This window comes from Clytia hemisphaerica, unplaced genomic scaffold, assembly GCF_902728285.1.
Source record: "Clytia hemisphaerica strain Z4C2 unplaced genomic scaffold, Clytia hemisphaerica genome assembly, whole genome shotgun sequence".
Classification (NCBI taxonomy): Eukaryota; Metazoa; Cnidaria; class Hydrozoa; order Leptothecata; family Clytiidae; genus Clytia; species Clytia hemisphaerica.
Genome location: NW_027103787.1, coordinates 30,616 through 56,832, shown reverse-complemented (window position 1 = coordinate 56,832; position 26,217 = coordinate 30,616). Strand labels below are relative to the sequence as shown.

General features: G+C 34.4%; 1 protein-coding gene and 1 long non-coding RNA gene across 3 annotated transcripts; both read right to left on the bottom strand.

The window, feature by feature from the left end:
• Positions 1-6,235: 6,235 nt before the first annotated feature.
• On the bottom strand, positions 6,236-7,075 carry LOC136806226 (uncharacterized). The gene is made up of 3 exons (XR_010846536.1): positions 7,035-7,075; positions 6,467-6,502; positions 6,236-6,276 (listed from the first exon to the last, which is right to left on the bottom strand). It is a non-coding gene; the product is annotated as an uncharacterized lncRNA (long non-coding RNA).
• Positions 7,076-23,491: 16,416 nt separating this feature from the next.
• Positions 23,492-25,878, bottom strand: LOC136806224 (uncharacterized). Of its 2 annotated transcripts, none has more exons than XM_067062785.1 (5): positions 24,949-25,878; positions 24,633-24,791; positions 24,264-24,428; positions 24,071-24,139; positions 23,492-23,942 (listed from the first exon to the last, which is right to left on the bottom strand). In XM_067062785.1, exons 1-5 carry the CDS (start codon positions 25,844-25,846, stop codon positions 23,590-23,592), a joined length of 1,644 nt encoding a protein of 547 aa, XP_066918886.1. In that variant the 5' UTR covers positions 25,847-25,878; the 3' UTR covers positions 23,492-23,589. The 2 variants fall into 2 exon arrangements, with proteins under 2 accessions (XP_066918886.1, XP_066918887.1); XM_067062786.1 differs by having other exon boundaries at positions 23,748-23,815.
• Between the last annotated feature and the right edge of the window lie 339 nt (positions 25,879-26,217).

Sequence of the window (26,217 nt, the reverse complement as noted above, 5' to 3'; positions counted from 1 at the left end):
TGAGATACTTTGAAACAAAAAAGATTTCAGGGAATCCCTCTGCAAAACACTAATTCGTGTTCATTGAAGCCATTACTACTCTGAGTTCTCGCCAAAATTTTGGTATTTAAATAACTTCTTGAGTTCACAAAATAAGCTTCAAATAAGACAAGAGTTACGCTGTCATTCGCCAAAGTAAGTTTTAACCAAAATTAGAAAATCTTTGATTCGCCGAAATTTTAAAAAATTCCTGTTTGACCAAAATTAGTTCTCGACGAAATTAAAAAATCTTAGATTCGTCCGTTCGTCAAAATTAGTGCTCACCACTGCTCACCAAAAAAGGTTCCCTTAAAGGTATTATTTTAGGAGGAACTACTTTTGAAGAAGCTTTTTCATCTTAAATTTAACGATCAAGTAATTATTCTTTTACATTTATTTTTACACTAAAATGAAATAAAAAGAATATTAGAATATGCAAATTTCATTATTCGCCATAATGTCACTTTGATTATTTAACTGTTTGTTAAATTGATTAATTGTATAATAATAATATTGATTAAACAATTTAAAATATTAACATGAAGACAAGGTTTAGAACTGTATTTTTAATTTCATTTTCATTTTTATTAGTATTAGTTTATCATCACCAAAAAACAATTGGTTACTAAATAAAAATATACATCTGAGCTATCTACATAGTTTTACTTTCTTCCTAGTTAAAAAATAAATAAAAAAGTGAAAAGTGAAATGTTTATGCTCGCGAAAATAATTTTTAAGTCTAATATATGCAAAAGTGCAACCTCGCAAAACTTTCTGCTTCATCCACTAGCCCAGGAGATATTAGTGTTCTAGTACCATAGTGTCAAGTTAATTGTGTCAAGATAGTAAAAAATTAAATGTGATACAAAAAAGAAATATGGAGCAGTGTTAACTGTTGTTGCGAGCGAACCGCAATTATTTCAAGAAACATTATCTAATATCTCCCGGACTCATGCATGGTTGGCAGACTTTTGCTCTTTTTCAGGTAGTTCCTTGCCATTTGAAAAGTCCTGCTGCAAAAGACCTTTAATCTTGGGAGTGTGCATTTTACCAATTGAGGTTGGATTCCCTTCTTTGTACGTTCCAACTTGTCTTGACAATTAACAAGACAAAATTCTGAAAGAAAATGATTTGGTTATCAAATTTTGTGAATGAGTTAAAATGAAGAAAATGTTACATACGTTAGGAAAAGAAACTTTTGCGAAATGTCAAATTTATGAAAAGTTTCCTTTTTTGATATGCAAATATTTTGGGAAAGTTTCTTCCCACAAAAGTTTCTTCTCCTAAAGTACTTCAAAAACCATCTTGGCGCGAAAGTGCCTTTTAGATACCAAGAAAATTCACAATAATTGCCAACAAACAAATGATTACCAAGAGTTAGTAGCTAGACAAAAAGCAACTTACGGAAAATAGCATGCTTAATATGAGTGTCGGTCTCCTCTTCCTCCACAGTCAGATGTGTCTGTGTTTGATGGGTAAAGAATCTTTTGGTAAAAAAAGTAGACTGTTTCCGTATAAAAGCAGTCACATTCCAAACTATATATAAAAATTATTATAAATTATTCCCAATGCAATTAAATGGCTTTAATGAGTAATCAAGAAAATTTTTTAGCATTAGGCTTAAATAGATTACAAAGATTTCTTAATTTAAAATCTGCTTTATTGACAGTGTATAATCCATAAAGCAACCAGGAGAACATGCTTAATAGATCTAATTTAAGCAAAGTAAAGTAGTAACCTTCTAATCAAATAAGGAAGGCAATTATTTGCAAGAGGCTTTAACAGAGCAACACAAAGAATTTCAGGCATGACCATCACTCGAGTGCCTGGAGATATTTCAACCATTTATTGCTGTTGTGGCGGTTGCTGCTGTGGTTGTTGCTGTTGAAGCTGTTGCTGTAGTCCTTGATTCTAAATTGACAATAGGTTTATAATAGCATGTCCCATTAAATTACATTAATATTTAGTCGACTTTCAGTAGACAATCGAACCTTAAGTGAAAGATCTAAGGTATATTTCTACTCATGCTCTGATTCAAGATGCGAACTTGTTCCTTGAGGTTTTCATTTTCCTCATTTGCTTTGATAATAGCAGTCTAAATTAGAGGGGAATGAAAAAAGTATGTAATATAAAACTTGTACAAAGCGTCCTCCCCTTTTTTACTGGAGGGTCTGGAGATTCCCACACAAAAATAGCTTTTACTCATTTTGGCAGATAAACATTGTCAATAACCCCTTCAAGTTAATGTTAGTACAAAATTTATTTCATTTACATTGATCTTTTTTATAAAGGTCATTCACATATCATAATTTTGTAAATTTTCTGATTCGCAAAGGTTTCTTTCCACGGAAGTTTATTCTCTAAAGAAAAAAGTTTTAAATTTCTGAATGAACAAGTGATTTTTATGGACCTACCTGGTTATCAAAACTAATCAATGAACATTGAAACAATGAAACATAAGACATAACTGGACTAAATAAAAAATATATAATGAAAGCATGTCTATTGGGAGAAATTATCAACCCTATTGAAAAAGCTAAAAAAAACTATTAAACGCTTTTCTTTGTAAAAACAATCACTTTCAGAAAAATACACAGCTTAATAAATAAGGTTTCTAGAAAACTCAAACCATCGCGCTCTATCGTGACATTTTCTTCTTTGAGGAAAAATCATGATTGATGGTGGGAATTGCTTTCAATGATGTTTTTTTTTGAGAAAAAAACAAAGAAATGTTAGGAAAAATCCCAATGAAAATCTGCAAAAACGGAGATTTCCGGCATATTTCCGGCATTTTCGGCCGGAAAAAAAAATTCTCAAAAAATCGAACTCTGTCATGTTTTGAGCATTGCGAATACGCATCTTTCTGCAAAAAATCAGAAAAAACTAAGGATGAAAATTCGAGAAAATGTTAAAAAACCGGGTTTTCCGGCATATTTCCGGCATTTTCCGGCATATTTCCGGCATTTTCGGCCGGAAAAAATGTTTTTCGAAAATCGGGCTCCGCTATATTTTAGGTATTGTCATTTTGCATAAGTGTGCAAAATTTCATAAAAAAATATAAGGTACAGCTCGAGAAATACTGTCTTTCCGGAGAAAATAGGTTGTTCCGGTGATTTTTTAGTAGTTCCGGCTTTAAAAATCAATTTTATTGAAAATTGAAACATGCTTGATGGTGGGCATTGCTATTAATAATGTTTTTGAATGAGAAAAAAACCAATTATAAGGAAAAAGTCTAATGAAAATCCAGAAAAACGGTGATTTCCGGCATATTTTTTTCTCAAAAATCTTTAAGCAAAAAATCAGAAAAAACTAATGATGAAATCTTGAGTAAATGTCAAAAAACCGGTTTTCCGGAAATTTTTTTTTTCGAAAATCGGGCTCCGTCACATTTTTGGCATTGCCATTTTGCATCTTTGTGCCAAAAATCAGAAAAAACTAACGAGCCAATCTCGAGAAAAACTGGTAACAGACGGACGGACAAACGGACGGACGAACAAAGGTTAATTTATAGGACCTCCAGGTAGGTCCAAAAATATCCATACTCTTTGTTAACGTGTTTTTATCATTTAATTGTTGTTCATCTAAAGACAACAGAAATAATACACAGGTGCATATGTCTCAGATTGGTTTTGATTGGTTTTAGAAAAGTTTACAGTTATAAAGTGTAAAATAATCATACAATTTAATGACACTGTAAATGCTTTTTGATATTTCCACAGTGTTGCTTTACTTGATAAAATGTTTCAAAAAATGCAGTGTAAAATGTTTACTCACAATTTTGAAGAGTGTTCTTCAGCTTATACATGTGAACATCCTTTTGCTCACAATCTTCACACGAAGTAACACCAAGGCTCCTTGCAATGCCAAAACCAATACCAGAGAGTCTTGAGTTAGGTGAACCTAGAGAAAAATTTTAAAATTTGTTTTTTTTTATCAAGCTAAGTATTATTCCTACTTTCATGGCGGCATTTCTTTCCCTTTTGTTTTTACATTTCTGAAATTAATCATTGTAATTTCTTATTTTTGAAAGTATATCATACTTCAGTTAGACGTCTACTGAAAAATAAGTTTGTCCTTAATTAATTGTCCATCGCAAACAAAAATTACATGCTTCTAGAAAAAGTGTGTCTCGAATTATTTCTTGTTTATTGTGCATATAAATAACAATACATTTTTTTGAATTCCAGACATATCTGATCCTTTATTTGTGACGAACAAATTAAAAACAAACTTGTTTTATTCAGTGAACACCCAGCTTTTGGTGGTCAACTGCCTAGAGTACTTTCTAGTTTATCTTTAGATTTCATGAGTAAAAAGCTACATGTTTAGTGAGAAAATAATAACAAATTTTATTGCTTTAATATGGAGATCTTGTAAGAACAAGCTATTACCTCCTGGTAGAGATGGTGGACTGCTACAATCATGGTCGAAATAGAATGAGAATTCCGGTTATTTTAACGTTTTTCAAGATTTAAAGTTCTGGCGAGAAAGTCGATTTTGGGCTATTTCTTTAACTTGATCGAATATTTCAATTTGGGAGGGGTTGGCAGACTTCCAGGCTATATTCTGAGCCTTGTTGGACTATTTTTGAACTTTTGGATCCTGAGGTCCTAAGTCTTAAGTCTAGTGTTAAAACTCAGAGTTAAAACTCTACCCTTCAAACCTACTTTAGAGCACTTACAAATCGATTGTGGTTTCAAAATTTCCCGGGGGATTTCCCTTTTTTCTCAAATATTACGACCATGATTGTAGCAGACAAGCTAGAATGGAGCGATTTACGTATAGTTGAGCTGAAAAAGATACAATGTAGTAACATCACTCAATCATAAGTAAAACAGGATTAACCAAATTAAATATAAAAGCAAGTTGATAGAGAATTCAAAATTCCTTAAAGTTTTTATGTTACGAACTCAGACATCCTGCACATTTTATAACAATAATAAACGATACTTTTTATTATTATTAATGTATGATCCATCATTAGCATCATCACGGTTGTTAATTACTTTCTCTGTAAATAGTGTGTTAGTAAATACAAATTAGTTAATCAGTTTGATTTTGGATTCAAAATTTGAAAAAGGGGGTTGCTTCATACTGTATGCTTTGATCAATTTTCTATATTAGCTCTCTTGCGCATAAGCTAGATTTCAACTGAAAGTGGACAAGAACAGAAAGACTAGTCAGATAACGCTGGACAAGCAATTGCATCTCTAATAATCAATAATCTTTTCTTAAAAATAAACAGGCTGTACCTGTTGTTGGAGTCTTTGGAATGGGTTGTAGTTCCATAGAGTAAGATCGTTCTGAAATAAAACATTGTTTTATCAGAGGCGTATTATTTCAAAAATATAATTACGTGGCTTTATTTGCACCACAATAAAGAATATCTTATTATTCATTTGCAATGGTAAAATTTGAATAAATAAGGAATTACCTTATGATGGCAAGTTTGTGGGGTATATTCTGAAAAATTAAAATGTATCATTCAATCATCATCCTTCATCAATCTTTATACAGAAATAGTCTTGCCAAACTTGCAGAACATTAAGTTCATTAAGTTCCTATCCAAATTTATTGGACATGTTCCAGATTCATGCTCCAGACAGTCAACAACCGGAAAGTTCTATTTTTTATTCGATAGGGCAGGGGGGGGGGCTATTCTTCCTTTAGGCTACGCTTTAAATGTTTTGATTCGTATTTCTTACCTGTTTAATTCCACAAGTTTGCGGTTGACTTAGGCCTCTTTCTTGGCCTGCTCATCTTGCTATTTCCTTTTTTTTATCTCACTTTCTTCGGTATCTGAAAAAAGTATAAATATATCTAATCGTTTATATGGGAAATTTCTTCCATTTAAATAAATCCTAAGTTGAAAATTTATTACAAATTTGATAGCTTCTTTTTTCAATTTTCAAATATTGAGAATTATGCGATACAGCAGCATATTAGAATATGCAAAGTCAACAATGCAATAAATTTCTATTTACCAGTCTTTGTCTTGACAGGGTTCTTACTGGCACTACCTAAAATTTAAATGAGTGTGATACTATTATTTGTGCTTTTTTAAACCTCACAGAATTCTGATCTTATCATTATCCCACAGTACATTATCTTTTTTGTTTTAATTCTTTGCAATGTTCCATCCCATTTTCAATGTCAATCACAGTTTAATTTTGAAAACATTTTAATAAATAATGATCAAATTGAAGAAAATGAATTCACCTTGCTTCTTCTTGGGTTTTTTTTCTGAGCTTCCTCTTCCTGTAGAAATGAACAAAATGTTATTAAAATAAAAACCAGTAAAAATCTAATTCAATATATAGTATGAGGCAGATGGCAATTATATGTATATAAAATTTCAAGAAAAGGCAAAATACAAGCCAATTGCACATTTTACATATCCATTAACTAAAGATATTCACAAAGCTGCCTCTGCATTTTTACCAATTACCTTTTTTAGTTTTGGATTCATCACTGTTTGGTGTTTCTATATATATGTAATAAAAAAAAGATAGACATTAGCTTAAAACCTTACTCTCATGTGCTGAATAAACAGCCCCTCCACTTGTTAATTTTTAGATTTTTTCCAACCATTGGACCTTGTTAGGACATTTTTATTAATTTTGAAAAAAATATTTTGACTGTCAAAGGAGAGTTCCTTCATTCTTCTTCAATTAGGATTTTTTAGCCTATTTTTGCCCTTTGTCAGTGTTTTCAGAAGAAAGTTTTCCAAACCCCCCTGCTTATTATATTATGATCTTCAGAAAATTTCCAACCCCTTTGTTTATTTTGATACCCCTCCTGTTTATTCGGCACCTGAGAGTAAACATTGTTCTCCACTTTAGGCAATAACGTCAATAATGTAATGTATTAGTCACTTGAATCTTGCCATTTGAATTTATTGCTTTATGTTACTGAATTAGGATAGAAACCTATGGGGAGTTGATAGTGAATTACTACAACCTGGCTAAAATAATATATCCCACTGAGACAGGGTTGTAAGGAAAATATGCACAAACTGTTATTTTCTTTATTTGGATCATGGGTACTGCTGCGTTCGTTGTCTGAAAAAGAAATGAAGTAGGTAACTTGGTAGCCTAGGCATACATTCACCACTTCTGTATTTCAAAAATTGTATGTGTGAATAAGCCTTTGAGAGGTTTAAAAAATCCTGTTTGCTTTGTTTTTGCTTTTAAAAGGCAGGTCTCCTAAAGTTCTGAAAGAAATATGGAGAGTATGATACCTGGAGGGTCACTCGACTTAAGAATCAGTGATCCTGCGCTTTAAAAGAAAATCCACTGTAAAATAGAACGTTCCATATGCAAGCAAAACACTGACAAAAAAGTAATGTTTTACCTCAAAATTAAGGAATGGGGTTTATCAGTGATGAGAGCAACATTTTTTACTTATACATAGCACCACAACCACATATATATTATTAGATATATTGAAGTATATAACACATTTAATTTGGTACCTTTCTTTCTTCTTTTAATTATATTGTTAAGTTTGTTCACAGTGGCTGGATAGTATAGGCCATCATCATAGTACGCAAAAGCAGTAAGGCCTTGTGATATTTTATCCAACGGGACTTTCACGCTATCTGGGACAACCTAAGCAGGAAATTATAAAGGGGCATTGACTGTTTGAATGGCAGCTTCAACAACTGAAAATCTGCCAATGCTAATGCTGCAAAAAATCCTGCTGTAAAAAAAGCAACAACATTAAGCTGAAACTAAAAGACGTCTTGACTAGATTTATCAAACAGAGACAATATCATCATCTATTAGGGTCCTGAAATTTATACTGTTTGGGTGACTGCACCATTTATATCATAGAGACCCTTTTCGGTGTGTACTGGTACCCTCATGTTGTGTTGTGATGTGAAACATAACAACAACCATTTAAAAAAATAAAAAATCCAGTAACAAAAATATTCCATACATTAAGTCCTGTTGTATGCCCAAGATCATTTGCTGGAAATGATGTTATTGGTTGCGTGGATTTCAGAAAATTGAAAAAATTAACATCGGCAACTTTTACCAGCCCATCTTGATACAAGACAGTGGCAAGTCTACCGGAATCTATGAAATTAGATATTAGAGAGATATATAATAATAAAGGTACCGCCAGGTTGCCTAATCCCGACCACCCCTATCTATCCTATCCTGACCCTCCTCTAAAACAAACAATTTACCCAAATTTGGTTTAATAATCCTTTCTTTATGGCAGCATGGGGGAAAACCAAATGTGTAATATAGAGTTTGTAAGATTTGTTATCATTTGTCTACATCTGTATGTATGAAGTGTTTTGACTACTTTTGTGCTAATTCCATGAAATTACCAATATTTCTACTTTGTAGGTATTTATTCCTTTGGTTTGTTTTTATATTATTTATATAATGGTTTGTTTTATATTTTATATTATTTGGTTTGTTTTTATATTATTTATATAATGGTTTGTTTTTATATTATTTATATATATTGGATTGGCTCAAATTAGTCTTGTTTATGATTATGTAATCAAATTTGTGAAGTAAAGACCAAAATTTTCTGCACATTAAATAGAGGTGGGGGGTGAGGATTAGATGGGGTGGTCAGGATTAGGCAAACCTGACAGTAGATATTAATTGTGATAAAGTTACTTTTCATAAAACTATATTTCAAGTCTTGAAAAGCTTACTTTTCGTCTCTCACAAGCACTCACATGAATAATGATGCAAAACCACAGCATATAATATGATAATATAATGTCCTGTATTATTATATAAATCTCACAAAACAACATAAACACAATAGTTGTACCTTCCAATAGATCTAATCTCTTCTTGACAACAGTTTTATACGTTTCATAATAATTCTGTTCCCTTTGTTCAAGTCGAAATCAACTGTATTTTTTAATTTCCCAAATGTATATCTGCCATTTTTAAGGATGGGAACACATTTAAAGGAGATTGTAGTATATTCGCTTAGGTATTCGATTAAGTTGTTACAAACGTTCCTTTCTGTGTGTGTTTCAACATGGAATTATTATAGACACTGGAAAAACAACGAGCTGAATTTTGCCAATTTCTCATGTACAAGCCTTGTCCGCAGTAATGACATTATTGTTCACCCTTCTTTCACTATTAAATAATTTCTCATCAAAATACACTTATCAAATTCCCAAATGAGACTTTAAGTTCTCCTCCGAGATTCAAACTCATCTAGTTAATTACTAATTATACCTCGTTATGACGTTTTAAATTTCGAGAAAGATGCAAAAACATGCTATATATAAGAAATTGAATATTGACACCAGATATTTTTAAACTTCAACCTCAAAAAAGCCACTGTGCCACCACGTGCCACCAAAAGATTGTCATACCACAGTGGAGCTATGAGACTCACATCTAATATATACCAATCTCAGCTCTTCTCGGAGAAATATTGGAAAGTTATTCCCAATTCAAAATTTTGTGTCATTATAAGCATTTTGTTTGATTTTACTCGTCTGATGATGTTTTTCTCACACCAGATTTCATAAATGTATTCGCTTGGTATTCTAGCAATTATTTTCCAACTTTTAGTCAGCAAAAGTACGATCAGAAAAAGTTAGACAACTTCTTAGAAATAAGAGTATTAATCATTTTTCAAAATCAGAGTCCTTCGAGCCGCTATGACAGTTGTCCTTTGCGGACAAAGCATGTACATCGATTGTTTTCTGAAACAATAGAAAGACAATACTCCACTCTCCACCGTTTCATTCGATGTTTATCCAGAGTCTCTATAATAAATCCATGGTTTCAATTAAGGACTTTTTGATTCCTTTTTCACTTGAAATCGAAAGAAAATAAACAGTCCTTTGAGAGCATCTAATGAGGTCGTTTTCGTTCCTGTCAAAATTATTGTCATTTATAAGAAAATCTTTGAATAAGCGTATTTTACCTAACGTTACTCCGTTTATTTTGAATGAGCATTTTACTGACCAAAAAGGGGAATAATTAGGACTGTTTTGAAATCTGTTCTTCAAAAAAACTGTATTACATCTCTTCACACACTGGATATTTTCAGAGTCTCATTTTAAAAGCTTGATTGCTTGAGAAAATTAGGGGGGTTTTAGTGGGCTTTGTAGTTCCCATTTATCTATAAGAAATTTCCCATCGAGTACCTCCGTTTTAAAGAGCTGAGATTAGTAATTTCAGCTGCATTTTTTGAAGTGTCAAGTGGGTGTCTATATTGAGAGTCTTTTCGTTCTTATGATTTCATTTTGAAGAAAGACTGGGGGTACAAACGACTGACCCGTTTACTGGATAGAGATTGGTTAATGTGTAAATTTTGTTAAATTATGCTAATTCATATTCAGAATTTATAAGTAATAGGATGTCCCCGGATTTTCTTTGTTTTGAATACAAATCGGGGTGCTTTTGCTACTTTTTACAAGTCTATGCAATTTTTTTTTTCGAATGAGTGAATTCGGTCGAGATTGGTTTTATTTGTATATTGTGCGTGGAAAAGGAATGCCAAAGAAACTTTTATCAAAGAAAATTTGGAAAGACGCTGTAGGAGCTGCTTCTAAACCAAAACGCTTGAGTTTGGTTCCAGATAGAGATGGGTTGTTTAATTGTCCTGTAAAGAGTTGTGACAGTGAATCGTACCAAACAAAACGAGGTTGCAGGAAGCATGTTTATCAGAGGCATGGGTGGTATTATTTTTTTGACGAAAAGCCAAATGTAGAGGATGTTTTACCGAAGCAGGTTGTGACATCTACAACCCTAAAAAGAACGAAGCAGAGTAGGACTAAGGATATACCATTTTTCAATCGAGACTGTTCATTTGACATTTCTTTTAAATCCTGGCTGTGTAGTGCCGTCGGTGGCTCTAAAAACTATAAACAGCCAAGCCAAGTTAGTTGCAGAGTTTTAAAGTTTTGAAAATTTTGCTGTCAAGATTGCTACCCTGAGTGGGACATACCACTAACCATCGTAGATTATTGTGTCGGTTCAATTTCTTCTATCTCAGACTTTATTGAATACTTAAAAAAGGATTGGTGTGTTGGCTATGCTGGTTTATTAGGATATATGAACTCCTTGTCGCATGTTCTAGATTTTAGGAGAATGAACAGCACAGCACTTAACGAAACATATGTGGTATCAGAGATTTATATTGACCGTGTTAAAAAAACGCTGGCTCGAAAAATGCGATGTGAATGGAACATTTTGCTTAGTGTCGATTATTTGTCTAAGATAGATTGCTGGGCAAGCCTAGAAGATATGCAATCAGTTATTCCTCATCATGCCGAAAGATTTACTCAAATTTTACTTAGTACCTCAACTAAGGAATTTTGTCCATCGTCACACGATTTGTCATTTTGTACTGGGTTTCTCACTGCAGTTCTGTTCCTTATGGTAAAAGCTACTAGACCTATGACTTTTCAATAACTGACTGTAGAAATGATTGAAAATGTTGACCGAAATGGAAAGATCGACCAAACAGTGTTCAAAACTATGGAAAAATACGGATTCGACACCTTAATTTTTACAAAACAAGTCTTAGATATTGTCAATAGATACATCAAATGTATTAGATCAACAATGAATCCGACATGTGACTATCTTCAAATTACTAGGAACGGAACGCAACTTTCACGTCTAAGTGACGTCTTTGGAAGGTTAGTTTTCCAAGCTATTGGAAAGTACATCAATCCAACTAGATATCGACACATCATTGAAACGGAAAGTGCAGCGAAATTGACAGTCGAAATGCAGCATGTTCTCTCCCAAGACCAAAAACATACCTCGTTTGTCGCGCGAGTCCACTACCAAAAACTTCAATCTAGAGATGTTGCATCGAAAGGGAAACAAGTAATCGAAAAATTAACCGATGAGACTCCATCAAGAAATGCTCTATCAAAAATTACAGAAATTTTGGATACATTGACTCTTCAAGCTCTGCACTTTAATATCAAACAATCAGACTCAAACACAAAACAATCGAATCAAAACAAAAGGTCAACGCCAGAAAAAAGTAGCATTTTCTTCGACAGAAGATAAATTTTTGAAATTAGGAATTCAGAAATATGGGTGTGCATGCAAGGATTCTTGCTGATCCTGAATTCTCATTTCATTTGTCAAGACAGGGTGCAACATTATGTCGTAGGGCATAGACTTGTAAATTTACTTAAAAATATTTTTTAAATCGTGTTTTTCATTTTGAAAATTTCATTGATAATGTTTGAAATAATTTTGAATGTTTCAATTTTAAATCTTCCCTTCTATGCCAGTTTATTAAATATTTTGATATGTTTAGTTGAAAAAATTTAAAATCTCTTATTCAAAGACCGTCAAAATTGCAAAATTAGAGCTGTAAAAAAATTTCAAAGTAATTTAAGTGTTTCCAATAGAGGTCAATACCATTTTTCTCTAAAGTGAAGACCGTTCTATAGACCATTACACCAATTTACTTCCTCTCTCTATAAGGTAAGAGTACCATAACTTTCGCCGATTTCTTGTATACCGGTAGTTTTCCAATTCGAGTTATATTTCTGGACCTGTTAAAAGGACCACTGAAGATGGAAATATTACACACTTTACTTGTTCTTTCTGAGAAAATGGCAGATGCACAAAAGAGGAAAGCGGAGGAAATGCTAAAGCAAAATTGTACCTGTTTTAGCCAATCAACTATGGTCAAGCTGTATGGACCAAAGCCAAAAGGTGACCCTTTTGATTTTTTCTTACAAGCTCAGCTCGTTTTCAATTTCGTCCTTTTTGTGTCTTAAAGGTTAAGTTTTGGACATAACATGACTCTCATGTTTTATTTTTTATTTTCAGAGCCCGACGTCATTGTGATATCTTCGGATGAAGAACGAAAAAGTGGAGAAGATGAGAAAATATTGAAAAGGAAAACCAAAAGAACTAGTGTGACAGTGGAGGTGGAAGATTTTATAGTAAGGAAAAATAAAAATAAAAAGTCAAAATAAAAAGAAAGTTTCTTGATTATTTAAACCCAATCCAAAATGTTTCAAAAACCGAAGACCATTCTGTAAACCAGTAGACCAGGGGTAGCCCGGTGATTTTATGAGCGTTTCTATTGGGAGATCATCAGACCGTCGAATTTGAGATTCCAAAGTCAAAGGGAAGGTAAAAAATCATCAAAAGTTTTAAAGTCCTAACTCAAATTCCATTTATACTCTTTTGAAAATGAAGACCATTCTGTAGACCAGTAGACAAGGGGTAGCCCGGTGATTTTATGAGAGTTTCTATTGGAAGACCGTAAGACCGTCAAATTTGAGATTCCAAAGTCAAATGGAAGGTAAAAAAGCATCAAAAGTTTCAAAGTCCTAACTCAAATTCCGTTTATACTCTTTTGAAAATGAAGACCATTCTGTAGACCAGTAGACCAGGGGTAGCCCCGTGATTTTATGAGAGTTTCTATTGGAAGACTGTAAGACCGTCAAATTTGAGATTCCAAAGTCAAATGGAAGGTAAAAAAGCATCAAAAGTTTCAAAGTCCTAACTCAAATTCCATTTATACTCTTTTGAAAATGAAGACCATTCTGTAGACCAGTAGACCAGGGGTAGCCCGGTGATTTTATGAGAGTTTCTATTGGAAGACCGTAAGACCGTCAAATTTGAGATTCCAAAGTCAAAGGGAAGGTAAAAAATCATCAAAAATTTCAAAGTCCTAACTCAAATTCCATTTATACTCTTTTGAAAATGAAGACCATTCTGTAGACCAGTAGACCAGGGGTAGCCCGGGGATTTTATGAGAGTTTCTATAGGAAGACCGTAAGACCGTCAAATTTGAGATTCCAGAGTCAAAGGCAAGGTAAAAAAGCATCAAAAGATAAGAAAAGCTTTTTTTTCTAGCACTATTTCAGTAAAAATAACTTAAATTTCAAAACTTTTGAGCATAGGGTGTAGTGATCCGAATGTTGATTTCTTCTCTAATTTCCTTTATTTTTCTCATGCACGATGGATATCTTCGGAAAAATCCCGGGAAATCAAAACTCATTCTCGGCTTACTTAGAACAAGAAAGGCTGTATCTTCAAATGGATCCGCTATGGTTGGTGGTCTTGGTGATTTTAAGGACGCAACGTACTTTTCATTTGTATGGAACAAAGAATGTGCGACAGGATCATGCGAACGTTTGAACCCCAGATTGTTGAACAGATAGTGCTTTACGCATTGCCAGTATTCGAGCTGGTTGACGTCCTCGATCTTGAAGCGTTTACACGATTTGATGAATTCTTTACGCTTGAAGGGGCTTTCTACAACTGAAAAAGGGAAAAAGCTTTTGTTTGTCACTTATTCAAACCACAAGTTGTTATGCTTTGATTTTAGGCTGATAAAAGATCTTTCGCTGGCTCAGGCAACTGGTAAAGAAAATAGAACAAGTATTCTCTTACCACTCAAAATAGTACCCATATTGTTTGCTTTTTCAGACGTACTTGCTGATGCCATGACGTCACCTGATCAAAACGAAGAAGAAGAGAACCTTTAAATCAAAACTTATGCACAATAAAAATGAGTTGATTGTTTAGCCAAATAAACAAAATCACCATAAATCTGGTAGTTAAGAGTAAAAATGTTGGTATTAATGGCCGTACAAGAAAAGTTAATGTGCTCACCATTTTGAAGATTTGAAACACGTTCAATAAGGCTGTTCAGAAGATCTTTAATTGTAGCCGTCTCTGGTTCTTCTGTTGGATCTGGACTTCCGATCCATCTGTGACGGGCTCGTTTCCGAGGAGGTTCTATATCCGAGTCTTGTTTGGTAGACGACGAAATGAAACCAATGAGTGCGTCACTGTCAACTTTATCTAAGAATAGGAAAGAATAGACGCTATTAAATTTGGCAAGGCTTAAGTTTGCAAAACCATTCGCGGATCAATGGTCAATTAGATACTTATAGATAAAAGGGAGCCAATCCTTACCATATGTTTTCAAAGTGATAGACTTTGACATGTCCACATCACTTTCATTATCCACGTCAGGTTGTGTTGATCGATCTGAAGAAGAAAAAAAGTACTTTAAGTTTCATCTTATAGCTTTAGTAGTTCCCTTTGCACATAGAATCTTCTCCCAGGATATTGAAAGTTTGTCAAAATACCAATACAAAATAAAAAGAAAGGTAAAAAATGTAATTACCGTCATCGCATGGTTGTTCAATTAAAAAGATGTCATATCCAGTCAATGGTTGGGCAAGTTTAACGGACTTATCTTTGTAGACAACGCACTTTTGAATAGCATCAAGTTTCTTTTCGTCCATCTTGTCCATCAACATGGTGTTTGCACATCTTACATCTTTAGGTAAAGTGTAAGAAAGATCATCTTCGTCCAAGACGTCGAGGTTTGAATTGATTAGGTTTACCAAGTATGTTAGGCAGTTCCTCGCATTAGACTTAATCCAAGAGGGTGCAGAGGGGTCTATATTTTCAAGTGGTCGGGTATGAAACATTGCCAATCTCCTTTCCACAGCCTCTTGTTCTTTACCAAATTTTGGCATCGCATTACATGTCAAGAAGACACCAGCTTCCATCTTTCTCATCTTTGGTGACTTGAACTTGATGGCTTGAGGAAACCGGCCATTTTGGAACAGCATTTTTGCAATGTCTGGGGGCGTCATCTCACGCCTCCATTCATCAACATAAAGCAGCTCTGTATCATCGGTTATCATGGAGAGACCAAACGTGGTTTCCTTTGTCAAAATGGAGATCTTTTCTTCGGGTATTAATGCGGAAAAGAAGTTGATGATTGAAGTTTTGCCTGAGTCGATTTTTCCAATTAGTGTTAGCTTTCTTGTCTTGTCTGGTAGCTGGAAGCAAAGTAGGCATTGGTAAATTCTGTGGGCCAATTTGACTTGCTCTTCTAACTTTGGAAACCAATGCTCGATTGCTGAAGCCATGAAACCTCTGTGACAATTCGTCCGATAGGGATCAAAATCGGTAAAGGGGCAACTGACGTATGCTCGACTTGAAAGTTTTAGATATGTATTGTTCTTCACCTCGATGAAATCGTAGTCGATCTTGATTTTAGGAAAGAGCTGAAAAATTAGTATGTTTTCAATCCGTCTCAAGTCCATAAAAAGTCTAGAATTGACGGCCTATGGTCTTCCAGTACAAATTCTCATAAATGAGACGGCCTACTGGCGGTCTAACGGTCTATGAAATGGACAACTACAGTTGAGCTACTTTTCAAAGAATTCTAAAAACAGTCATAGATGAAAATAAGGAAAAGAACACCTTTTGAAAGTCTAAAATTGACGGCCTACGGTCTTCCAGTACAAATGCTCATAAATGAGACGGCCTACTGGCGGTCTAACGATCTATGAAATGGACTACTACAGTTGAGATACTTTTCAAAGAATTCTAAAAACAGTCATAGATGAAAATAACGAAAAGAGCACCTTTTGAAAGTCTAAGATTGACGACCTACGGACTTCCAGTGCAAATGCTCTTAAATGAGACGGCCTAATGGCGGTCTAACGGTCTATGAAATGGACTACCACAGTTGAACTTTTCAATTTATAAACTTAAAAATGAAAAAAAAATCTGATGGTCATGTTGTAAAAGATTACGAGCTAACGAATTCAAGCCTTAAATTTTTAGTAGACTAACCACTAAGAAGTCCTTACTTCAGTATGAATGCTAGACATATGCTTCAAAAGATTTGCATGGTTTGCCAATACTAATTCCTTTAGTCCTGCGTTCGTTTGTACTTTGGAGAGAAATTCTTCAGGATCGCAAAGAAGTTTGAATGTGAATTTTGCTGTCAGTGAAGAAAAAAAGGAAAAGCTGTAAAAATCTAGATTTTCCACTTTACAAAGTTCACATTTTTTTAAATCAATAGGAAACTCAAACAGTTTAATATCAAGAAAAACTTTATGTTGAAATTATTCAATTACTCCTAAAAATTTACGAAATTCACAGCCATGAAACAATTTCAAAGTATTAGGTTACCTTCTTCAGGTTTGAAATAAACCATGCCACGGTACAAGCGATAGTTAAGCTTCTTCATCAATTCAGAGATTTTGTCTGCCGCCTTTGATAGGTTTGATGATGGCGGTGCCTCAGGAAGATCCTCGTCTAATGTCCCCATACCTTCATAAATATGGATAAGTTTAGATTTTGTCAGATTTTTGCTGGCGTTGGAAAATGATTCTGCAATCCGAATATCACAGCAGTGAAGACGACACACTTCCTGACGTTGGGCACGAACAGTCTCGTCAACTATATCACAAGGCATTGTCGGATTAGCTTTTTCAAAGCAGTGGAACAGGCTGTCATGTATGAGTGTTTGCTATTGTGTTTCTAAAACAAAGGCAAAAAAATGATTAAAAATATCAGAAATTCGGTTTTAATTCCTTGCTAAAAGTTTTAGGTCTGCGGCTGAAATATAAAATTTGTAAATTTGAGTTAATGGAAATAATAGAAGAAATTTTTCTCACTTTAACAGTTTGTTGCAGCATTCTGAATATTGACTCTCTATCATTGGTAGATTTGGTCATCATTGGCTTATTTTCAAATTTGGTGTCGGTAGCGTTATGAAATCCCTGAAAAATTTCATGTTCCTGGATGATAGATTTTTCATAACAGATGAAAAAATTGATACAAGCACGAATGGGATCTTGTGTTCTTGTTTCTCCACGCTTTTTCGGGTTTGATTGAGTTCCAGAGACGCACGAAATGAAGAATTTTATTTTCATATTTGCCAGCATTTCATCAAGAATGAAACGGACATTACAAATGGATAGTTTATCCTCTTCTGCGAAAATGGCACGACGTGCTAGAACACCATCGGTTTTTTTTATCTAAATTAAAAAAAGTAAGAAGTTATTGCAAAGTTGAGTTTAAATTTGTAGAAGAGAACTTAGCATAAAAAACGCAGCATAATTTGTCTTAAAGCTTGAAACATTCCTTCACGTCAACCCAATTTCTTGTAGAGAAATCACTTGGAAGTCTACCATTTAAGACAAAAACTTTTTTCACAAGTTACATTTCTCGGAATTTTAATTGAAATATAAAATATTCATTTCTTACCAAAGGCATGATGTTGCTCTGTAAGGAATCAATAATTGTCCTAGAATTCAGCTGCCTTGACAGGTGTGATGACATCTTGAAAATTGCCAAAAATTCTTCTGCACATAAAAATCCAATCTGTATTATACACTGTTTAATACAAGTTGTGTATCTTTTGCGGAACACAAAAAAATTTCTAGCGTTATATACGTTTCATAATAATTATGTTCCTTTTCTTCAAGTCAAGATCAATTAAATTGTTACAAACGTTCCTTTCTGTGTTTCAATTAAGGACTTTATGATTCCTTTTTTACTAGAAATCGAAAGAAAATAAACGGTCCTTTGAGAGCATCTAATGAGGTCATTTTTGTTCCTCTAAAAGTTATTGTCATTTATAAGAAAATCTTTGAATAAGAGTATTTTACCTAACGTTACTCCGTTTATGTTGAATGAGCATTTTACTGACCGAAAAGGGGACGAATTAGGACTGTTTTGAAATATGTTCTTCTAAAAAACTTCATTTTGTCTTTTGACACCCTGGATGTTTTAATAGCCTCATATTAAAAGCTTGATTGCTTGAAAGAATTAGGGGGTTTTAGTTGACTTTGTAGTTCCCATTTATCTATAAGAAATTTCCCATCAAGTACCTCCGTTTTAAAAAGCTGAAACTAGTAATTCAAGCTGGAATTTTCGAAATTCAAGGGGGTCTTCTTTTTAAGAAAACATTTTTGTTCTTATAATTTCTTTTTAAAGAAAGCCTGGGGGTACAACCGGATCCAAGAGATTGGTTCAAATTTAAATTTTGCTAAATTATGCTAATTCATATTCAAAATTAATAAGCGATTGACTCTGATTGACTATCCCCGGAATTTCTTTGTTTTGAATACAAATCAGGGTGTTTTTGCTACGCTTTGAAACTTATGCAATTTTCTTTTCAAACGGGTGGATTCGGTCGACATTGGTTTTATTTGTATATTGTGCGTGGAAAAGGAATGCCAAAGAAACTGTTATCAAAGAAAAGTTGGAAAGATGCTATAGGAGCTGCTTCCAAGCCAAAACGCTTGAGTTTGGTTCAAGATAAAGATGGGTTGTTTAATTGTCCTGTAAAAAGTTGTGACAGTGAATCGTACCAAACACAATGAGGTTGCAGGAAGCATGTTTATCAGAGACATGGGTGGTTTTATTTTTTTGACGCAAAGCCAAATGTGGAGGATGTTTTACCGAAACAGGTTGTGATATCTAGAACCCTAACAAGAACGAAGTGCAGCAGGACTACAAATATCCCATCTTTTAATCGAGACTGTTCATTTGGCATTTCCTTTAAATCCTGGCTGTGTAGTGCCGTCAGTGGCTCAAAAAGCTATAAACAGTCAAGTCAAGTTAGTTGCAGAGTTTTGAAATTCTTGAAATTTTGCTGTCAAGATTGCTACCCTGAGTGGGATATACCACTAACCATCGTAGATTATTGTGTCGGTTCAATTTCTTCTATCTCAGACTTTATTGAATACTTAAAAAAGGATTGGCATGTTGGTTATGCTGGTTTAATAGGATATATGAACTCGTTGTCACATGTTTTAGATTTTAGGAGAATGAACAGCACAGCACTTAACGAAACATATGTGGTATCAGAGATTTATATTGACCGTGTTAAAAAAACGCTGGCTCGAAAAATGCGATGTGAATGGAACATTTTACTTAGTGTCGATTATTTGTCTAAGATAGATTGCTGGGCAAGCCTAGAAGATATGCAATCAGTTATTCCTCATCATGCCGAAAGATTTACTCAAATTTTACTTAGTACCTCCACTAAAGACTTTCGTCCATCGTCACACGATCTGTCATTTTGTACTGGGTTTCTCACTGCAGTTCTGTTCCTTATGGTAAAAGCTACTAGACCTATGACATTTCAATATCTGACTGTAGAAATGATAGAGAATGTTGACCAAAATGGAATGATCGACCAAACAGTTTTCAAAACTATGGAAAAATACGGATTTGACACTTTAATTTTTACAAAACAAGTCTTAGATATTGTAAATGGATACATCAAATGTATTAGACCAAGGATGAATCCGACATGTGACTATCTTCTAGTTACAAGAAACGGAACGCAACTTTCACGTCTTAGTGACGTCTTTGGAAGGTTAGTTTTTCAAGCTATTGGAAAGTACATCAATCCAACTAGATACCGACAGATCATTGAAACGGAAAGCGCAGCGAAATTAACAGTCGAAGAACAGCATGTTCTTTCCCAGGACCAAAAACATACTTCATTTGTAGCGCGGGTCCACTATCAAAAGCTTCAATCTAGAGATGTTGCATCAAAAGGCAGAAAAGTAATGGAGAAATTAACGGACGAGACTCCATCAATTAATGCTCTCTCTAAAATTACAGAAACATTGGATATATCGAAGTTCCCAAGCCCTATTTTCAATATTGAACAGTCAGGATCAATAGCGCAAAAGACTCAAAAACGCCAGAAAAAAGTTGAAAAAATTTTCTTCAGCCGAAGATAACTTTTTAAAACTAGGAATTCAAAAATACGGTTGTGCATGGTCAAAAATTTTGGCTGATCCCGAGTTCAAATTTCATTCCTCAAGACAGGGGGCAACATTATGTCGTAGGGCCCAGACTTGTAAATTGACTCAACTTAAGAGAACTTAACTTGTGTTTATTATTTAGAATATATTAATGGAAATATATGAGAGCATACAGAAAATTGAAGCCCTTTCACTTTTATTTTGGATCTTTTTGAAATTGAGAAGAAGACATAAGAAGACGGATTTTCTTAAGGTGGTAGTCTACCGCCAGATTTCAAAAGTCAAAAAATCACATTTTTTGCAATAACTCAAGAACTTCTTTACATTTCGTAATGAAATTTTCAGGAAATGTGTATCAACTATTAACATTTCTAAAAATAAAAAAAAATTCTAAAAATAACCAAAGACGGGGGTAAAATCAGCCAGGGGGTAAAATACTTTATTTTGCTTGTGTCAGGTTTTCTGAATAGTCGGCTTGACCTATGAAGTTAGTTTTTTTTAAATGACTAATATTTAGAAAAGGTCTGGAATGAGTGAAAAAACAAATTAAAATTTTTTTCCAGGGGGTAAGAAACTGAAAAAAACGCTTTTTTGAGATTAAAAATCAGGAAACCAATTTTAAAACTTTCTAATCCATTCATTCAATGCACAATCATGTAAGGAAACTTCCCTGAAAATTTCAAGTCTGTAGCTACTCTCAATCCTAAGATATTTTCTGACAAGGTGTTTTGCGAACCCCCGGAAAGCGTTTTTTGAGAAAATCAAAGAAAAAAGACAAAAATGGGTATCATTTTAAGCTGGAAAGCTCTTTTCAAAAAATTTCTTCACTGAATACTCATCAAACCAGTCAGGTTTCATAAGTTAAAGTAAAACATTTCACAAAAATTGATAAATTATCCAAAAATCAACAAAAACATGTTGCGCTAAAGTTACGTAAATATAGCAAACTTTGCGGTAATCTTGTGATAACATCAAATTTGGGTGAAAACAGCCACATAAGTGTGACAAAATGTTCATTGAAATTCCAGCATGACTCTCTGTAGACAAGGAAACTTTTCTAGTGCATATTTTTATTCACATAGACTTGAATTGACAATGAGCTGGCTTGATCGAAGGCGGTGCCTTCGTTTCGGTTACCGCCTAGGCGGTTATGAATGGCTGGTGTCAGATGAGAATGTGTGTCTCCAGAAGTTAGGTCCAGTTCATTATAATGCACATTTCTATCTCTGTTACATCATATTGTGCTTGGAAATATCTCAGTTACATTTAAATCCACTACAAAACATTATGTGAGCCACCAAAAGCACACTGTCTATGCTCAAAACAAAATGCCGACAACTTAAATGTTTTTCGCAGAAATCCAGCAACACAACCAATGTAGAGCAACTTTATAGATTCTGTAGAGTCCATTCTTCATTTAAATAAATCATTTCAATCAAAGAGATTAAGTTTTGATCTAAAACTTGCCAAGAAATCTGCAGAATCATGCTTACAGCTTGCTTTTCAGCTGGTTTTGATGTGTTACACTACTGCAGCTACCATCTTTAATTTCAAGGATTACGTAATGCCACGGAAAATAATATTTTGACGCCCGAAAAGGGCGTAAAAAGAGCTTTCTTTTGGCGTATCACATTGCTATGTTTCGGCCGAGATTGAAGAAATAAGTCCTTAGCAACGGGATTTTTTCTGTTGCTAGGGTAATTTTTCAAGCACCCAACAGGATAAAAATGCTCACTGTGGCCTGAATGATAAAGATATAGCTCTGAAATTTTCAGGAGATGCTCAGAAGGACCTAAGGATCTCAAAACACCCAAAAACCAGAATTCGACAATTTTTTCGATGATTTTTTATTTTTGGGTAGACTACCACCTTAAAGAATAAGAATGAGTTCAGGGACAACGAAAACATCCTTTTTGTTTTATTTTAAAGTTTTCTTTTTCTTTTTCTTTGAAAAAATATCTTCAATTTCTATCTTCACTTCGATTATTCTCTTGGAAACCTTTCTTTTAACGAACGTTTCGTCTTTGCCGCTATATCTTTCAGTTTCATCGTCCGAAGAAATGACAATCACCTCAGGTTCTAAAATTAAAAAAAACATTGATATTAGTGAAATGTTGGACTTAAAATGAATGCAGAAACATGACGAAATACTTCTATATCAAAATCGCATCAATAGACCCTGCGTCAAATGCGTCAAATGCGTCAAATATTCAAAATTACCTTTTTTTTTCGCTCCGTATAGCTTTTCCATAGTGTACTGGCTAAAACATGTACAATTTTTGTCGAACATTTCCTCTTCTTTTTGACGTTTCAAATCTGCCATCTCTACCAAAAGGAAAGTTTTCAATAATTCTTGAGAGTGTCCTCCTGCTAAACTGTGACAAAACAATATGGTCCGAATTTACAAAAAGTCCATTATATACCAAGTAAAACGCTAAAATTCTTAGAAATTAAAGCAACGTGTAATTTTTTTCAAAACTTCCAAGTCTTAATTTCAGAATATTGTCTTCTGAAAGTGAAGACCATACTATAGACCGTTAGACCATATAGAAGACCGTTGATTTTATGAGAGTTTCTATAGAGTAGACCGTCAGACCGTCCGATTTGAGATTTAAAGGTATATGAATGAATTTCCAAGTCTTATATATGTATATTCTTTAGATATCTATGAAAGCATCCAGAAAAAATAAATCCATGCAAAAACTATCTATTAAAATCTTAAAGATTTAACTAAAAAGGAACTCAAATGAAGACCATCCTATAGACCGTTAGACCATAAAGAAGACCGTAGATTTTATGAGACTTTCTATAGAGTAGACCGTTAGACCGGTAAAATCGTCCATACTAAGTAAGATTCTAAATAAGTTATCGTGTAAAAGCATCAATGTTCCGTCACAAGATCATATGTAAGAAAAGAAGGGCCACTAGATATAGACGTAGACTTTGATTCTTATAAGAACTACTTCAGTGCAGACAGCTAGGTAAACATTAAATGTCCAAGGATGAAAAAGAAGTATTTACAAAATTGAAGAATTTTAGCTGACGCCAATTTTCTTGCGCAAACGTTTGATAGCTTGGACGCACGACGGATACTTTGTCAAGAATCCAGACAAATCGAAATCTGGACGTACTTTGTTGATTACGATTAGCGACGCGTCGATCTTTGGGTCAGCTGTCGTTGGTGGTCTCGGGCTGTTCATAGAGGCTTTAAACTTATCGTATGTTTGGAACAATGAGAAGGCAACGGCGTCGTTCAGTGTTCTAAAACCAAGGTTGTATTGGATAAATGCACGCACCAATTGCCAATATTCAAGATCATTGATACGATCAAGCTTGAACCGTTTTGAGTATTTAATGTCCACCTTTTCCTTGACAGGGCTTTCGTTGGCTGACAAGGGGAAAAAACCTTATGTCAATTTTCCAGACCACAAGTGACTTTGTTTTGCCTCAAATTGGGTTGATCAGAGCTCACTATCAGTCTTCACAAAATTAATAAATAAACAAGTATTCACTTACCATTTTGTGTAGACATTCCACTAGTAGTTGTTATTGACGTTGTTGATGCATCGACGTCATTTGATGAAACTGAAATAAAAGAATATTCTTATTTGAGAATGAAGCACTATCTTGAGAGGACAAAATCTCAGTTACGGTTTTCCTCTAAAGCCACATATCTAAATTACAAAGACCATCAAAATATTGCTCTCACCATTTTGTACGAGGCGTTCAAGTAGAATTTGTACAATCTCTGCGTCAGACTCGGGTTGCGGGCTGTTGAGCCATAGTTTTCGTGCACGCTTTTTAGGGGGCTCTATGTCAGAGTCGACATCTGTTGTCGAAATAAAACCAATTAGCGATTCAGCGTCAATTTTATCTAAGAAAAAACAAAGAAGACACCAATAAGCTGTTCACACGTGCTCTCAATAAATCTCATGCCTGCTAGCCAAATTTTGAACTTTCAAACCTTTTCTAATTGGCTCGTAAGTAAATCAATGAGCTAAATTCAATCTGCCATGCGCCATTTGAAAAAATAATAGCATAACTAAAAGAATATTTTCAGAAAAAACATCACGTATACCATTTGTCATTGGACGTTCAGCAAATTCATTCATGGTGATACAAGGTTCATCTAATACAGACTCATCGTACTGTTCGACACATTCGCTCTCGTGTCGTTCCAATTCTAAATCACTTTCGTGTAGTTCCAATTCTGAATCGCTCTCGTGTAGTTCCAATTCTAAATAAGAACAAATCTTTTATTGAAATATTTTGTATTAGTGGCCTACAATGACAAAATACATAGATTACAGATTCATTTTCAATTAAAAGCACACGCAAGAAAGCTTCATCTTTGGGTGTATGGTATTTAGAGGAAAATGAAAATAAGGGCTTACCACTTTCTACTTGCATGTCTTCTTCGATGACACGAAACACTTCTAGTTCTTTTGGTGGAGATCCAGCCAAGGGGACTGAATCGTCCGCCTCCACCACGCAGTTCATTATCTTCTGTATGGTCTCTTCGTCTACCGGTTCTTTTGGTAAGGTCGTCTTAGACTTAACATCGACAGGCAGCGTGTATGTTAATTCTGATTCGTCAATGACATTCAAGTTTGAGTTTATGAGGTTTATAAGGTACGTCAAACAGTGCATGGCATTTTCGCGGATCCATTTTGGTGCTTCGGCTGATTGAACTTCCAATTTCCGGCATTTGATCTCGTCGATTCTTCTTTCCACGGAATCCTTGTCTTTCTTTTTATATTTCGGTACATAGTTGCAGGTGGCAAAGATGCCAGCGTTCATTTCTTGCATGTTTGGGTCTGAAAACTTGATGGATTGTGGGAAAGGACCGCCTTGGAATACCATCTTGATCATATCGGCGGGAGCTGTCTCTTTGGTCCATTCATCGATAAAGACAAGCTCCGTGTCTGGACGGATCATGGAAAATCCAAACGCACCCTCTTTGGTGATGATTGCTATTTTGGACCGCGGTATCAGCCCTGAAAACATGTTGAATACCGATGTTTTACCACAATCAATATCACCACTAAGTTCCAATCGCTTGCTTTTGTAGGGAATTTGATACGTCAAAAGGCACAAGTAAATTTTGTGTGCTAGCTGAGCTTGTTCTTCAAGTGTTGGACACCATCGCTCAATCGCTGTCGCAAGGAACCCACCATGGCAAGTAGTTCGTGATGGGTCAAAATCTTGGAATGTTCGAGGTGTTATTTTCCCAAAATCATCACCAGAAAATGGACATTCAACAAACTCCCTACTTGAAAGCTTCAGATACATATTGTTTCGTATCTCAATGTAATCATAGTTGATTCTGATCTTTGGGTACATCTGAAAACGAGAAAATAAACAGTCTAACGGCCTCCTCTATAGTAAAGTCTCATAAAAGCAATGGTCTACTCATCGGGCTACAGGTCTTCAAATGGTCTACATCGAAAAGAGTAGAATGCCAAGACATTATCTCGAAAAAAATAAGTCAAAATCCCGAAAATGGACGGTCTAACGGCCTACTCTATAGAAAAGTCTCATAAAAGCAGTGGTCTACTCATCGGGCTACAGGTCTTCAAATGGTCTACCTTGAAAATAGCAAAATACCAAGAAATTATATTGAAAAAAATAAGTCAAAATCCCGAAAATGGACGGTCTAACGG

What these genes read in the sequence shown, in the direction of transcription:
- LOC136806224 (XM_067062785.1), bottom strand. Translation starts at nt 25,846, where the DNA reads ATGTATCTGAAGCTTTCAAGTAGGGAGTTTGTTGAATGTCCATTTTCT. An exon ending in AGACATGCAAGTAGAAAGTG is followed by an intron (nt 24,792 to 24,948) that starts GTAAGCCCTTAT and finishes GTTCTTATTTAG; the next exon opens with AATTGGAACTACACGAGAGC. An exon ending in TGAACGTCCAATGACAAATG is followed by an intron (nt 24,429 to 24,632) that starts GTATACGTGATG and finishes GTTTTTTCTTAG; the next exon opens with ATAAAATTGACGCTGAATCG.